Source organism: Lupinus angustifolius, chromosome LG13, assembly GCF_001865875.1.
Source record: "Lupinus angustifolius cultivar Tanjil chromosome LG13, LupAngTanjil_v1.0, whole genome shotgun sequence".
Lineage (NCBI taxonomy): Eukaryota > Viridiplantae > Streptophyta > Magnoliopsida > Fabales > Fabaceae > Lupinus > Lupinus angustifolius.
This window is the reverse complement of record NC_032021.1, coordinates 9,309,230-9,323,503: the sequence shown is the minus strand read 5'-3', so window position 1 is coordinate 9,323,503 and position 14,274 is coordinate 9,309,230. Positions and strand designations below refer to the sequence as shown.

General features: G+C 34.3%; 1 protein-coding gene across 1 annotated transcript; it reads right to left on the bottom strand.

Annotated features, from left to right (window-relative positions):
- Positions 4,751–13,321, bottom strand: LOC109325753 (protein S-acyltransferase 8-like). Its single transcript, XM_019558298.1, has 5 exons — positions 12,892–13,321; positions 8,313–8,498; positions 6,858–7,163; positions 6,505–6,735; positions 4,751–5,503 (listed from the first exon to the last, which is right to left on the bottom strand). The coding sequence occupies exons 1-5, from the start codon at positions 12,931–12,933 to the stop codon at positions 5,003–5,005; spliced, it is 1,266 nt and encodes a 421-aa protein (XP_019413843.1). The 5' UTR covers positions 12,934–13,321; the 3' UTR covers positions 4,751–5,002.

Here is a 14,274-nt window from a genome sequence, read left to right as displayed (position 1 = left end):
GGTCTTGAGCTTCCTTCTTCAACTTTAAACCTATAAACCCATTTGTTTTTCAAGGCTTTTCTTCCTTTGGGCAACTCCACCGGATCATAAGTGTCGTTCTCATATAAAGAGTTCATCTCATCTTCCATGGCTTTAATCCATTCTTCTTTATCAGATGTCTGCATAGCTTTTGAGAAGTCTGCAGGTTCACCATTATCTGTCAATGTGATATAATCTTCTTCAAGATACTTTGAAGAAGGTATTCTGCCTCTTCTGGAGCGCCTCAATTCAACTTGCATCTGATGCTCTATTAGATCGGGTTCTTGATGCATTTGTGTGTCTATCACCACTTCATCATGATCTAACTCTTCATTAATCTAGTCAATTTCTGTGTGAGTAGGATCTGCATGTTGGCCTATCTGTTCTAGATCTATCTGATGATCAGGATTTGTTTGTTAAGGAATCTCTCCCCCTGAATCAATGCAAACTTTTGACTTGCACTCGCTTTTCTTTTGAACACATTTGATCGTCTGATCCTCAAAGAACACAACATCTCTGCTTCTCACAATTTTCTTGTTTATTGGATCCCATAGTATGTACCCAAATTAATCTTTTGGAGACCCAAGGTAAATGCACTCCTTGGTCTGCATCTTTTGGAATGTGAACGAAGGCTCTGCATCCGAATACTCTCAGGTGGTTGAAGGATGTCTTCTTCTTGTACCATACTTCTTCTGCAATTTCTTCGTTCAGGGGTCTTGAAGGGGTTCGATTTATGAGATCCACTGCAGTCTTCACTGCTTCACCCTAGAAAGACTTGGAGAGATTGACATATTTCAACATGCATCTGATCTTCTCTTCAATTATGCGATTCATCCTCTCAGCTACTCCATTTAACCGAGAAGTCTTTGGTGGTGTCTTCTCCAGTCTGATACCAAAAGCCTTGCAATAGGCTTCAAATGGACCATGATACTCTCCACCATTGTCTGCTTTCAGACACTTCAACTTCTTCCCAGTCTCACGTTCTACTAGTGCATAGAACTCTTTGAATGTTGATAGTACTTGATCTTTGCTTTTCAACAAGTACACTCATACTTTTCTCGAGTGATCGTCTATGAATGTGACAAAGTAGTAGACTCCTCCAATAGATCTTTCAGATGGTGCACAAACATCTGCATGCACCAATTCAAGTACTTCATCTCTCCGTGAGGGATTGTTTGTTCTCTGAAAATTGACTCTATGTTGTTTACCATAAAGACAATCAGTACAGGAATCTAAAATTTGACCTTTTATACATGGAAGGTGGTCTTTGGCGAGAATCTGAAGTGCCTTCTCACTCATGTGCCCCAATCGCTTATGCCAAAGATCTTTGGAGTCGGTAGCAACATTTGCTTCTACGGAACAATTTCCTCCTTGCATAAGGTACAAAGATCCTTCCTTTGAGCCTCTAGCAATAACGAGGTTTCCTTTTGCTAGTTTCCACTTTGCAGCACCAAAGTGGCTTACAAAACCAACATTATCCAACTTACCCCGTTCAGATAAGGTTGAGACGCATATTTGGGATATGTCTCACCTTTTTTAGTATAAGCTTTCCTCATATGACTGTTAGCAGCAGAATATCACCAATTCCTGCAATTTTGCTAGTAACATTGTTTCCCATTTTCACAGTACCATAATCACCTTTCTTGTAGTTTAAGAAGAAACCTTCATGTGGACTTACATGGAAAGAAGCACCAGAGTCAACGATCCATGCACAATCACCATATGCAACATTTAGGTAATTGTCTTCTCCAATGAGGAGAACATCATCATCTGCAGCGACGAAATGTGGTAGACTTATGATCATTTTTTCTTGGATCAACTAAATCTTCATGGACATTTCTAGCTTTCTGGTTTCTCGTTAATGACCTGCATTCAGATCTTTTATGTCTTTCTTTACTACAATAATAGCAAGTTATTGACCTCATGCGAGATTGAGGGCGACCTTTGAATTTTCTTTTGCTTCTTCCACGAGATTCATTCCTCCCATGAGTTTCACTTCTTCCATGTCTCTCCACAATATTTGCTTCAGAGTGGAAGGATGTACTCCGTTCTTTCCTTATGAATTCTTCATTCAATAGACTGTCTGAAATAGTGTCCATTGAGACCTTCCCATCAGGGACTGAGTTGCTGAGCGTGACCACCAATGTATCCCAGCTTTCAGGCAACGAACTCGGTAGCAGAAGTGCTTGCAACTCATCATCTATCTTCATATTTATCTTTGTCAATTGATTGACAAGACACTTGAATGAATTCAAGTGCTCTATCATGCTCTAACCATCTTTGTAGTCGAGTTTCACCAGCCTTCTGACAAGAGATGCTTTATTTCTAGGAGTTTTCTTTTGAATCATAGATTCAAGTTTCGACCACAACTCATAAGCATTTGTGTATGTGGACACATGCTCAAATAAACTTCTATCAATATACTTCTGAATCATGCATATCCTTGCAGTATAAATGATCCTCCATCATGGGCTTCCAATAGGAATAGTTGTCAGCTGTCAACTTGAACATATCTCCATCAAATGAGATATTAGCGGCTCCTTCCATTTTGGACTATACAGGCTAAGCTCCCCGAATGAACCTGGGAGCTCCGATACCATTTGTTGGGAGATCTTCATCCATGGGTTACAACATTCCTCCATGGGCTAAGTGAAATAAGCATATAAGTAGGCTTGACACCACATCTTGACCCAAAACCTTAAGGCATTAGGTCTATGGGTCCATCCACTTATATGCTCTTTAACTCATCCAATTTTGCATAATGTGGGACTTCTTCATTCACACTTAGAATACTCAACAATATTGTATTAGACTAGTTATTGTTAGAGTTAGTTTTAGTGGTTTTAGTTACTTAAGTTTTGTTTTCATGTATATAAGATTTACTTTTATTGTAAACTATCATTCATTCAATTTATTAAATGATTTTCTCATTCTTTCTTGTTTCATCAAGAAGATTATGCATGTCTCCTACCATTTTCAATATAGTGATTGCCAATGAAAATTTTCAGATTCTATAATGAACAAGCCATAATATGTTTCTTTAACTTTTAAATGCATCTCCACCAACAACATTAAATATATATCAACTAGTTACTTTAAAATCATTTGAGAGAGTTTTCAATTTGTATTTTTATATCCTTCAAGAACAACATGAAACTTTTGATAATTTAATTAAGGTTTATAATATTTTAAGGTATTCCATGACCTTTCAATAGCAAGTCAATGTTTTATATAAGGTTTATTAATAAATTCTCACAATAATCTCACATCATATTCAATGCAGGTTATAATACAATCATCAACATTTTGGAGACTGCCACTAATGCTTACATATTTAGATTATCTAACATCACATGCAAGAATTTAAAGACAAATTAGTTATATTTCTTACAGGATCTTCCGATAGATTCATCTAGATTATCCCTTTTCTAACAGCATAATATAAAGGATTATACATGCTTAAAAATGGTGATCTACTTTTCAAATTCAAACCAAAATTTGGTACATCCTAATCGCCAATACCTCCCCATCTTTCCTCTCCCCTTTTTTGCCTTCTTCTAATCATGATCAATACTTCCCAACCTTTTGGGCTATTGTTTGATAACTCAGATTTGTTCAAGAGAATAAGTAGTTTCAGCACACTGATAATAATTAAATCAGAGTTTACTTAATACCTACTAAACTTAATGTGATTGAAAAGGTACTAAAAACGTATAGCAATAATTCTTTTATGTTTTGCCCATTTGTAGCATGCTACAAGGATCTCATTGTCAACCTATATTTGGGTAAAAATAAAACGGAAATATGAAATATATAAATCATTAACTCTTTTGTAAATCAACTCATGCAAACACAAGCTATCTCTATTAGGGTTCCTATTTAATATGGTTTAGGGAAAATAAATATACATAACCTTAATTTCATAAGTGAAGAGATTGTTTATACGATTTGAACACATACCTGACTTTTATGTTATAAGACATCCTCCTAGGTAAAAGTCTTATATAAGAAGTTGTCATTTTATTTGATATATATGTATGTAACAAAATACAATTTTATGTTTTTACTATTCATTTTGTTATGATTGTCACAAACAACGTATGTGCAGAGCAAACCATGCAATAATAATTATATAAAGTATTGGCTCATCATTAAAATGTATTTTCGCCTGCTTTAGTACAATGTTAACTGGAATATAATCATGTTCTGTACTTCTGTTACTAAAATAGACTTTTAAAAAATATATTTAAGTACCTAAAACTACTTGCAAGTGTGTCAAATTTATTAATTCATATTTTATTAGCTAAAATAATTAAAAAATACAGCTTACTACAAGAAGTTCTCACCTAATCGAATTTAAAAGAGTATACTTGACTAGTCTTACATTCACACAAAAAAAAGACTATTTTCAAAATTTGAACTCATAACAAAACTTACCATTATGTTGAAGCTCATCATCCAACTAAAACGATTGACAGAAGAACATCTATTTTGCAAACTGTGCAGGTAAGTCAGTTACAATTGCTAGAGAAATGTTAAGTATACCAAATAAAAAATGGAAATCCTATTTTTATTAAAAGACTATATCAGAATGCACACTAAACAGCAAATATCCATGACTTTGGTTTTAAGACATGAACTTGAACTGGTTATTTACATGATTAGTGCCAAGCAAAGATGCAATGCAAATATTAAAGTATTGGACTATTGGATAAAATAAAATATATAAAAATTAAAAAGAAAGACACTATTCTTTCCTCACTCAAACCAATTACACACACTTCCATTTTTCAAAGAGCTAAGATTACACAAAAAGTTCAATTAAGTTTTTTGTACTGAATGACTCAATCAATTCAATCCCACTCCTATAATGATAAAACCCTAATAAACAAACATTTCTTTTTTCCATTTTAATATCTAAGTAACTACATCATCTACATTGATGATGTGCTATGCAAATATCAAAACACAACACAACTTCGGGTCATTGTCGGGCCTCCCTCGAAGCAACATAGCTTCTTTCGCTGACATTCGAACTGGCAAGGATTTCCTGTCCGATTTCCCAGCTTCCACTTCTTCCCCAACTCGAATGCCTTGCTTCAGATCGAATTGTTGGAGCTCGACCTGAGCCCAAAACTGAATCAATGTCAGATATAATATTATGGGGTGGTCCATTGCTCCCTCTGCTTCGAATGTCCTCATCAATTTCTTCGATATTCCGACGCTGAGATATCTTCAACAGGTCTTCACCAATGTCTAGATCATCTTCAACCTTAGAACGGGCATCTCCACCCAAATCTGATTCAGGTACGCGAGCAGTGACTGGAGCAGGTGTCCTTGGTACCTCCTCTTGGACAAAAGCACGGAAATTGTTCCTTGAGGGCTTTACTTGTGTACAAAAGACTTCCAGAAAGTTATTTAAACAACCCCGGTTATAAACATTGATCCTGTCATCCGATCTGTAGCGAAAATTTTCATAGGTGGTCTGCAAAACAAAGGATAGTCATGTAGGTGATGAAGATACTCTTTTAACCTAAGAACAATTTCCATAAAATAAAACAAGCCATTATGATTATAAACTATATCAATATAGAATGCAGTTTAGTTTCTTTAAAGTTCAGGTTTCAGAGTAGTCGGAAATCAAGACGCTTCTTGGTGTGCGTGTGTGTGTATATATATATATATCTGTGTGTGTATATATATATATGTGTGTGTATATATATATATATATCTGTGTGTATATATATATCTATATATATGTGTGTATATATATATCTACATATATGTGTGTATATATATATCTGTGTGTATATGTATATATCTGTGTGTATATGTACATATCTGTGTGTATATGTACTCCATACCATTGAAAAGAATTAGTATGACGGCTTCCTTTTCACATGGGACAAGCAAATAAGGCTTCATTATCATTGAGTAGAAGGAAGAAATAACCAATCTTTGGAAAATTTATAACTTCCCCTTATTTGGATGAAAGGACAAGTATGAGAGATGGAAGATATATTTGATAGATTTAAAAACTATCTACTCAAATTCACTTTCCTCTCCCATACAATCATGGCATTTATCTACTCAAACAGGTGACATCTTCAATAAGTAAAGCCTAATTTTTTGCTATCTTAAAGCACAACAATTGGGTATCTTAATGTCCAGCTCTACTTTATGATTTTATCCATGTCGAATAAATTGGACCGGCAAATGAATCATTGAAGAAAATAAATTGAACTATTGACTTTCCTGCATAATGTGCTGGGTGAATGGAAAAATTGCAGTCATTACAATTTAGAAGCTTTTCCAATAAAATGTTTATTGATTCTATGAATATAAATCCTACAATTATATATATATATATATATATATATATATATATTCTAATATTCACATAGTTACAAGCAAGTCTATAGGTATGATGAACAATGAGATAAAAGCAAGATATTAGATTTAAAATTGTTGAATAAATTGACTGACCTGATTTGTGCCAATAAGGTACAAATGAAAGCCAGTTAGTCCACCAACAAACCACAGAGAGATAAAACAATAAGCCATTAGTATAACAGATGCTGGGGATTCTTTCATTGCCTTCCAAACTGTGCCTTCACGATCCATCAGAACCTTGATGTAAAATGCCGAGAACGAAAACACATAGATACATAGAATAGTTGCCGACGAAACGAACATAAAGAAGTAACGGTAGTTCCTCTGCACATTGAAAAGGTCTAAAATAAATAAAATAACAAAGAAAGCACGTAACAAGTCAAGAATATCAATGAAGGAAGCATGCATCATAAGATCCATTGCATTGTGAATGTCAACAATCATACCATTCCAATGCATTGGCCCACCCAAGGGCAATGGTGATCAAATCGCTCAACACAGTTGTTGCAAATGGAGCAATGCGAGCAACGAGGAGGGCGATACAGCATACAAGTGTCACAATACTTCACCTTTACAGGATGGCCATTGACCATTACTTCTTTAAATCGAGGGAACTGAAGGCTTGGTGTTTGTCGTCCCCCAACATCCATAGAAACTGAAGAGTCATAACGAAATTCTTCCTCTGGAGGATGTAAGTTCCTTGGAATAATGCCCGGATCACGCGACGACGTAAGAAAGAGAAGAACCAGTACCTAGAAACATAAACAATGAAAACATATTATGTCAAACCTTATATCAGTAAACAAGCTTAAAGAAAAACAAATGTCAATAACGAACTTTCCACGGTACTGTTGGTTAAATAAAAGAAAATGATATCCGTGAAACAGCACACAAGTCACAAACTTCAATGAAGTTGACATTTATTTGAAAGAAAAAAAGTGTCAAAGGTGAAGCATACATTTCTTGCTATGTCATCGACTTGGGTAAGGTTGTCTACATCTTACTCCACCAGTCCATAACCGGATAACCAACAATAGTGAGATTTGTTGTGCACTTGGTCACTCTTTTATTGAAAGGATTAAACAAGACTTAGTTCAGGAGTTCAATCCATCTTATGTTAGTAGATAATAATAAAAGATGGGTCAGATAGATTATGGCTCCTTGTTCTCTGTTGTTGTGACTTGTACTCAATGTTGTAAACATCTTTAAAATTAGCAGTAAAATGTTAGAAAGAAATGATGAGGATTTCCATTATGTACAAGGGTCACAAGCATGACCACATGGTCAATCTCTACACTGAGAATCAGTTCTGCCAGCTTTTGGGTGAAGGAATTCCTCAGCTTTGCAATTGCTACAGTCTTCTCTATTTCTTTTTCCTCATTTTAATTCAATATCTTTTTTATTTTTTCCCTCTCTTTCAGATCTCATATATTTTCAGGTACCTGATGTATCTACAACAAGTATCAAAATATATTTTTCTAAAACATACAATGAGTCTTGTTTCATCCAACATTTTTTTTACCTGTAAGCTATAGTTAAATAAAAAACTTAATAGGAGCTGGAGAAAGACAGAAATCAAAAGTACATTATTTAGATGAGACAATAGAAAGCAATTTCTGCAGAGCAATAACTGACTTCTAAATCTAAATATGTAACATACGGAATGACAAGTTTCAGCTATGCATGTATAACAGTATAAAAACATCAAATGAGAAACACACGAAAAACTTCACTGATTTTCGTGTCAATAGCAAGTGTAATTGGACGCGTGTAGCAAGCAATTTCTGTATAACATGTGATAACCTATTTAAAATTTGGAGTATGGACATGACAAGTTTCAGCTATGCATATAACAAGAATAAAAATTTGATGACAAACAGAAAATGTATAAGAGAACTTACATAAATATTAAAGAGAATTGCCACCACCAAAATAGCATATCCTGCATTATATGAAGAAAATTCATGTCGAAGATGCCTCCCCACAAATACACAGAAGATGATGACTGGAAGTATAATCAGCAACAAGGTGAAACCCAGTGACCTAGCATCAGGCCCAAATATCAACCTCCCTCCAAATACGAATTTCTGCACAAGATCAGGAGTAAAGCTTGAGGTGAAATAAGATTTCAATATATGACAGAAAATAGTTCACTAGAAACTAACACCTCCAAAGTTAATCATAAATATAGACAAACTTAGCAAAGCGTGTCATTTCAAGAGGATAACATTATAACTTTGAAACAAAGTTTTGACAAAAGCTGCAACAGGAGGAATAGGAAGGTTTTAAGTTCATGAAAATTTGAGGTTTCTTAGGACTTACGAACAGCACAAAGCCTGAATCAAGATTATTTGGAAAATATTAGGATAACAAGAGAGGAAATCTTGTATTATGTGTGATTGTGTGGCTCTGATTCTGCAGCTGAGCATCACCTTTTTCTTCAATGTTCAGCACCAAGATATCTTTGGAATGGATTGTATGGTATCTTTGAAGAAACTTGGAACTGCCCTATGGATTTGCACTCTTTTCATACCACTAGATCCAGAGATTTTGGATCATGTAAATATGTCAACACTTAGTGGTGGTGTGCTGTTTTCACTGTTCTTCGGTGTATATGGTTGGAAAGGTACTGTATGATTTTTGTCAACTCTATCCCAACTTTGTATTGGGATAGTGTCACTCTTTGGGCATCACTTTGGTGCTATACCCATGATTTTTTTTATATGGTTGACATGCAGAAGGATTGGCATTTAGCATACTTTGCTGCATAGCTCTACATCCTAGTTTAGCTGTTTCTTTTTGTATTTTGTGAGGATGTCTTATCCTCTTCTTTGTACAATTCTATTCACATCTAATTTTATAATATAAAAAGGACTTTTCTCATCTAATACTACACTTCTTTTATTATTTAGAACAAAAAAAAAGAAATATTAAGGAAAGATGTTTGAGCCAAGCTAATTCTCCTTCAGCAAGAGACATGGCTATGTATTCTGCCTCAGAACTTGATCTAGCAACAACATTTTATTTCTTGCTTCTCCATGAGATAAGGTCACCACCAACTAAATCACAATAACTTGAAGTTGACTTCCTATCATTTGGGCAGCCAGTCCAATCCGCATCAGAGTATGTGAGAATATCAATATGATATTATTCTCATAGACCAATCCTCTTCCAAAAGACCCTTTAATGTATCTCAAGATTCGAACAGTTGCGTTCCAATGACTGTCAACTAGTGAATTGAAGAATTGACTTACAACACTTACAACAAATGATATATCTAACCTGGTCCTAGTCAAATAATTTAGTTTACCTACAAGTCTTCGAAATTTCCCCGGTCCTAATATGGTTTCCCTTGATCTGACATAAGTTTAACATTAGGATCCATTGGAGCATCAATAGGCTTACAGTCTAACATCCTTGTGTCCTTTAGGATATCTAGAGTATATTTCCTCTGGGATATGGCAATATCCGTGCGTGATCGAGCTACCTCAATTCCAATAAAGTAATGCAACAGTCCCAAGTCTTTCGTTCGGAAGTGTTGAAATTAATGTTGCTTGAGACGTTTGATTCCATTGTGATCATTGCTAGTAATGACAATGTCATCAACATATACTACAATATAAATACATTGACCTAGGGGGGAATGTTGATAGAATACAGAGTGGTCTTTCTCACTAAGGATCATATCAAACTTATGGAGAACAGAGTTGAACTTACTGAACCATGCTCTGGGAGACTGTTTAAGGCCATATAAATACTTATATAGCCTACACACAAATCCACAAGACTCTCCTTGAGCAACAAAACAAGGTAGCTTCTCCATGTAAATCTTATAGCAACTCCCCATGAAGAAAGCATTCTTGATGTACAATTGATGCAAGGAGCAGGCAATTCAATGGAAGATGGGTAATTCAATGGAAGATGTAGGTGGATCTGAAGCAGGAGTAGGCAATTAAGCAGAAGTGAAATCACTTGGATCTGGATTATGTTCAATATTTGCAATTTCTGAAGGATATGAGCGTCACTAATAAACAATAATAGGACGAGGAATGGGTGACAATTGATGTGGGTGGTATTGTGGTCACTGGTGGCACTATTAATACTTGTAAACTATCTAAGACTAGGGGCTCGTGGACAATAGGAAAAGGTAGTACCTAAGATATGGACTCTAAGGTTACGAAAGTACTAAAGTAAGAAGTATCCTCAAAGAACGTATATCGACTGAGATATAGAACCGATGAGTGGAAGGATTCTAACACTGATAACCTTTTTGAACGAAGGAATATCCAAGAAATGTGCATTTGATTGCACAGGCTGACAGCTTATTCTGACCTAGAGATAAGTCATGCACATAACAAGTAGAACCAAAAACTCGTAGAGGAACTTTAAAAGGGTCATCACTTGGACATAGTAGGGAATAATGTATTTTTTTATTCAAAATAGACAAGGGCATCCTATTATTTAAGAAAACAATCAGTAAGAACTGCATCCCCCCAAAATTCTAAAGGTGCTATGGTACATAGTCAAAGTGTTCTTGCAATTCCAATGATGTGATGATGTTTGCATTCAACAATATCATTTTTTCGAGGTGTGTGAAGGCGAGTAGATTGATAATTATGTTATCATATATTAAATCCTAATCACATAGATGATATGATTTGATAATCATATATTTAATCCTAATAAAAAATAAAACCTTCTAATTATCTCAACAATCACCACCACCAAACACTACTAGCCATCATCCATCTCCAATAAAATCACTATAAATTGTAGATAGAGCCATTTATTGCCTTACGCGGAGCACAAAGGACCGAAACTTATTTATGCAACTACAAGACAATTGAGCATTTGTGTATTTACTCTTCCAAAGTTGTTTCTCTACAAAGAAAACATAAAATCATCACAGTTTCTCATAAACCCACCGTTTTAGCATATTGCCAAATGCAATTACTGTGCACATAGAAGATTCCTCCTGCTTCAACCCCATTAATGCACTCTAAGCCTTGACCTAACTTTTCTTCCATCACTTTGGAGTTTATTCTGCCACAAGCCTTGTGAACTCATACTGAAGATAGTATGGACCCCCAGATGCTGCTCCTGAACTCCTCTCCATCCCATGTTAAGCCAATATAACTAAAACCACACCATTTCTCACTCATACAATAATCATTCTCAAACTTTACAGCTTATCTTTAGTCAGACCGCAAAATTTTCACCCAAAAATACAGAAACTATGCCATATTAGCATTACATCAAGCACAGAATCAATCAGATAAATATGGCAATGCTCTGCCTTTGCGGTCCTTTGGTGTACTTGTCTGGAAAGGAACAACAGAAATTTCAATGATTCTTTTTCACCTCTTGATTATGTCTGACATAGGGTTAGTTTTTGGCTTAACTCTGGTGCAAATCCCATGGGCTTTTTGGTGGTGTTCATATGGTAAATATGCAGAGAGACTGGTATGCTTTAGTGCACGACCCTTTACATACTTCCTAGATGTTCCTTTTGGTTTTTCTAACGATTTCTTATCTTCTTGTAATTTTCTCCTTTTCTAATAACATTTCTTTTCTTATAAAAAAATAATCCATCAGATAAATATACCTAACATGAAGTTCATCTTTATTCAACATTTATAGAGAATATAAAAAAGGAGCATGCCATTAATAGTAACCTTAACTATCTCAAATGATATTTGTTTTATATGGAAATATCATTAAAAGAATCAAACAGAAAATTTATCAAAAGCCCAAATTTGTGCAAAGTCAAGCAAAACACCTCATATAAACATACACGGTAAATTTGGGAACCGTTTGCAAAACTGAGTTTTACTGAATGAAGTTTTGCAAACTTGAGTTTGAAACTGATTTTACATTGGGATACTTTTTCGTTAAACGTGACTTGACATAATGAATATTCTTCGAATGTTATTAGTATGTATAGTTACAAATTCTATGAAAGTAACTAATTTTACTAAAGGTATTCTGATAGGAGTAATAGTTGAAATTAAAACCTAAATTTGATGAAAGGAGAGTAAAAATTACTTCTTTTTCAACCAAGGTTATAGCTAATTGAAGTTTAGAAATATCAAACATCTTGAAATAATCAAAAAGGGGTTCTCAACTTCCAAACACAGACACAACAGTTATAGAACATTCAAGTAACTATTCATTCATTCAAATTGGTAGAATACCTAAAAGTCATAATCTCACTCCACCAGCTCAACACAACACACAAACTTTCCTAAAACTGAAATTACACTCCAAAGTTAACAACTTTATCCTATCACTATCTTTGAAGTTTCAACCAACAACAGAAACAGCATTAGAAATTCAAACCCATCATTACTAACTATTATTAACCCCTTCAAAACAAAAAGAAAAAAACTAAAGCAAATCTAAAGCATTCCCAGATGAAAAATCAAGCATTAAAAGCTAAATTCACAAAAATCAAGAAGAGAAAAGAAGAAGAAACATTACATTACTTCCTTTCCATGCTTCAAACACACGCTTCGTTGCCATTAAAGATGAAGAAGAAGCACCAAGTCCTCACAACAAATTCATGCAAGTTGTTGTTCTTCTTCTCATCTCACCAACGCTTCAATTCCACCACTTCAACTGGTTTCAGATTCAAAAGGGGTAAGAATCTGAGGGTTCACGATGTGGGTTTCGCTTAGAATGTGAAAAGAAATCTTGTAGAGAGAGAAATGGGTTTAGAATTTGGAAAATTGGTGAAAAAAATGGTATTTTTGGGGGAAAACATAAAGAAGGAAAGTGAAAGAGTAATGAAGAAGAAAGAGAAAGAGAGAAGAAGGAGAAGGTGTTGTTTTTGTGTTGAAACCTGAACCCTCTTCTTCAGTGAAATTGTCAAATTCGTCACCTGAAACTAGGAGAGAAGTTATACTAATCTTTATGATTTTAATATTTTTGTTATTTATGTAGTTTTTTTTGGTTGATTAGTTATTTTTTTGGTTGATCATTTATGTAGTTTAATTAAAGTTTAATATACATCAGTTATAGTATATTTGCAATTATTCTCTCCATGAATGTACTCCATATTAAAATGAAAAATGTGATTAATTTTATTATAAAATTAAAAAAAAAAAGATCAATTTCTAATTTTACTATTTAGACTTTATTTTTATCTTTCATTATTTATTGTCCTTTTTATATTAGAGATAAGCATGAGTAGGTTAGGGCGGGTTAAGGTTTGTCCCTTACCGACCCTAAATATAGGCTAAATCATTTTTTGGACTTGGATTCGACCATAGACCTAAAGTTAACCTGACCCTAAATATCGATTAGGTCTGCTTCTAAATTTGATGTTCATCCTAGATCCGATTAAATATAATGCATAGTCACTTTAGATAAAGTCTTCTCAATATTATTTATTATTATGAATATCTAATTTGATATATAAAATGATATTATTCATTTATATTATTAATCATGTATATATGATAAAATTAAATAATCAATGATATTTTCGACCAAAAAATGTATTACTCTGTACACGTTTGAATAGAAACACATACAAACATGATGAGTGAGTAACCATGAGAAATATCGGGTCATGTCATGTTTGGTCCATACCCAACCCTAAATATTGATCAGATCTAATTTTGAACTTAAACCCAACCCTAGAATGATAAGACTCGACCCTATTTGGTCCGATCATAAACGGGCCATGCCGAGTTAGCGAGTATGATAGGGTCCTGCTCACCCTATTTTATGTACATTATTACAAATTAATTATTTTTTATATAACCAAAAATATTCCTCACTCTATATAACAAATTAAACTCTTTTGTAGTTAGTCAATGGGTCCTCGTTAACATTTTTTTTTTTGTATATTTAAGGTTT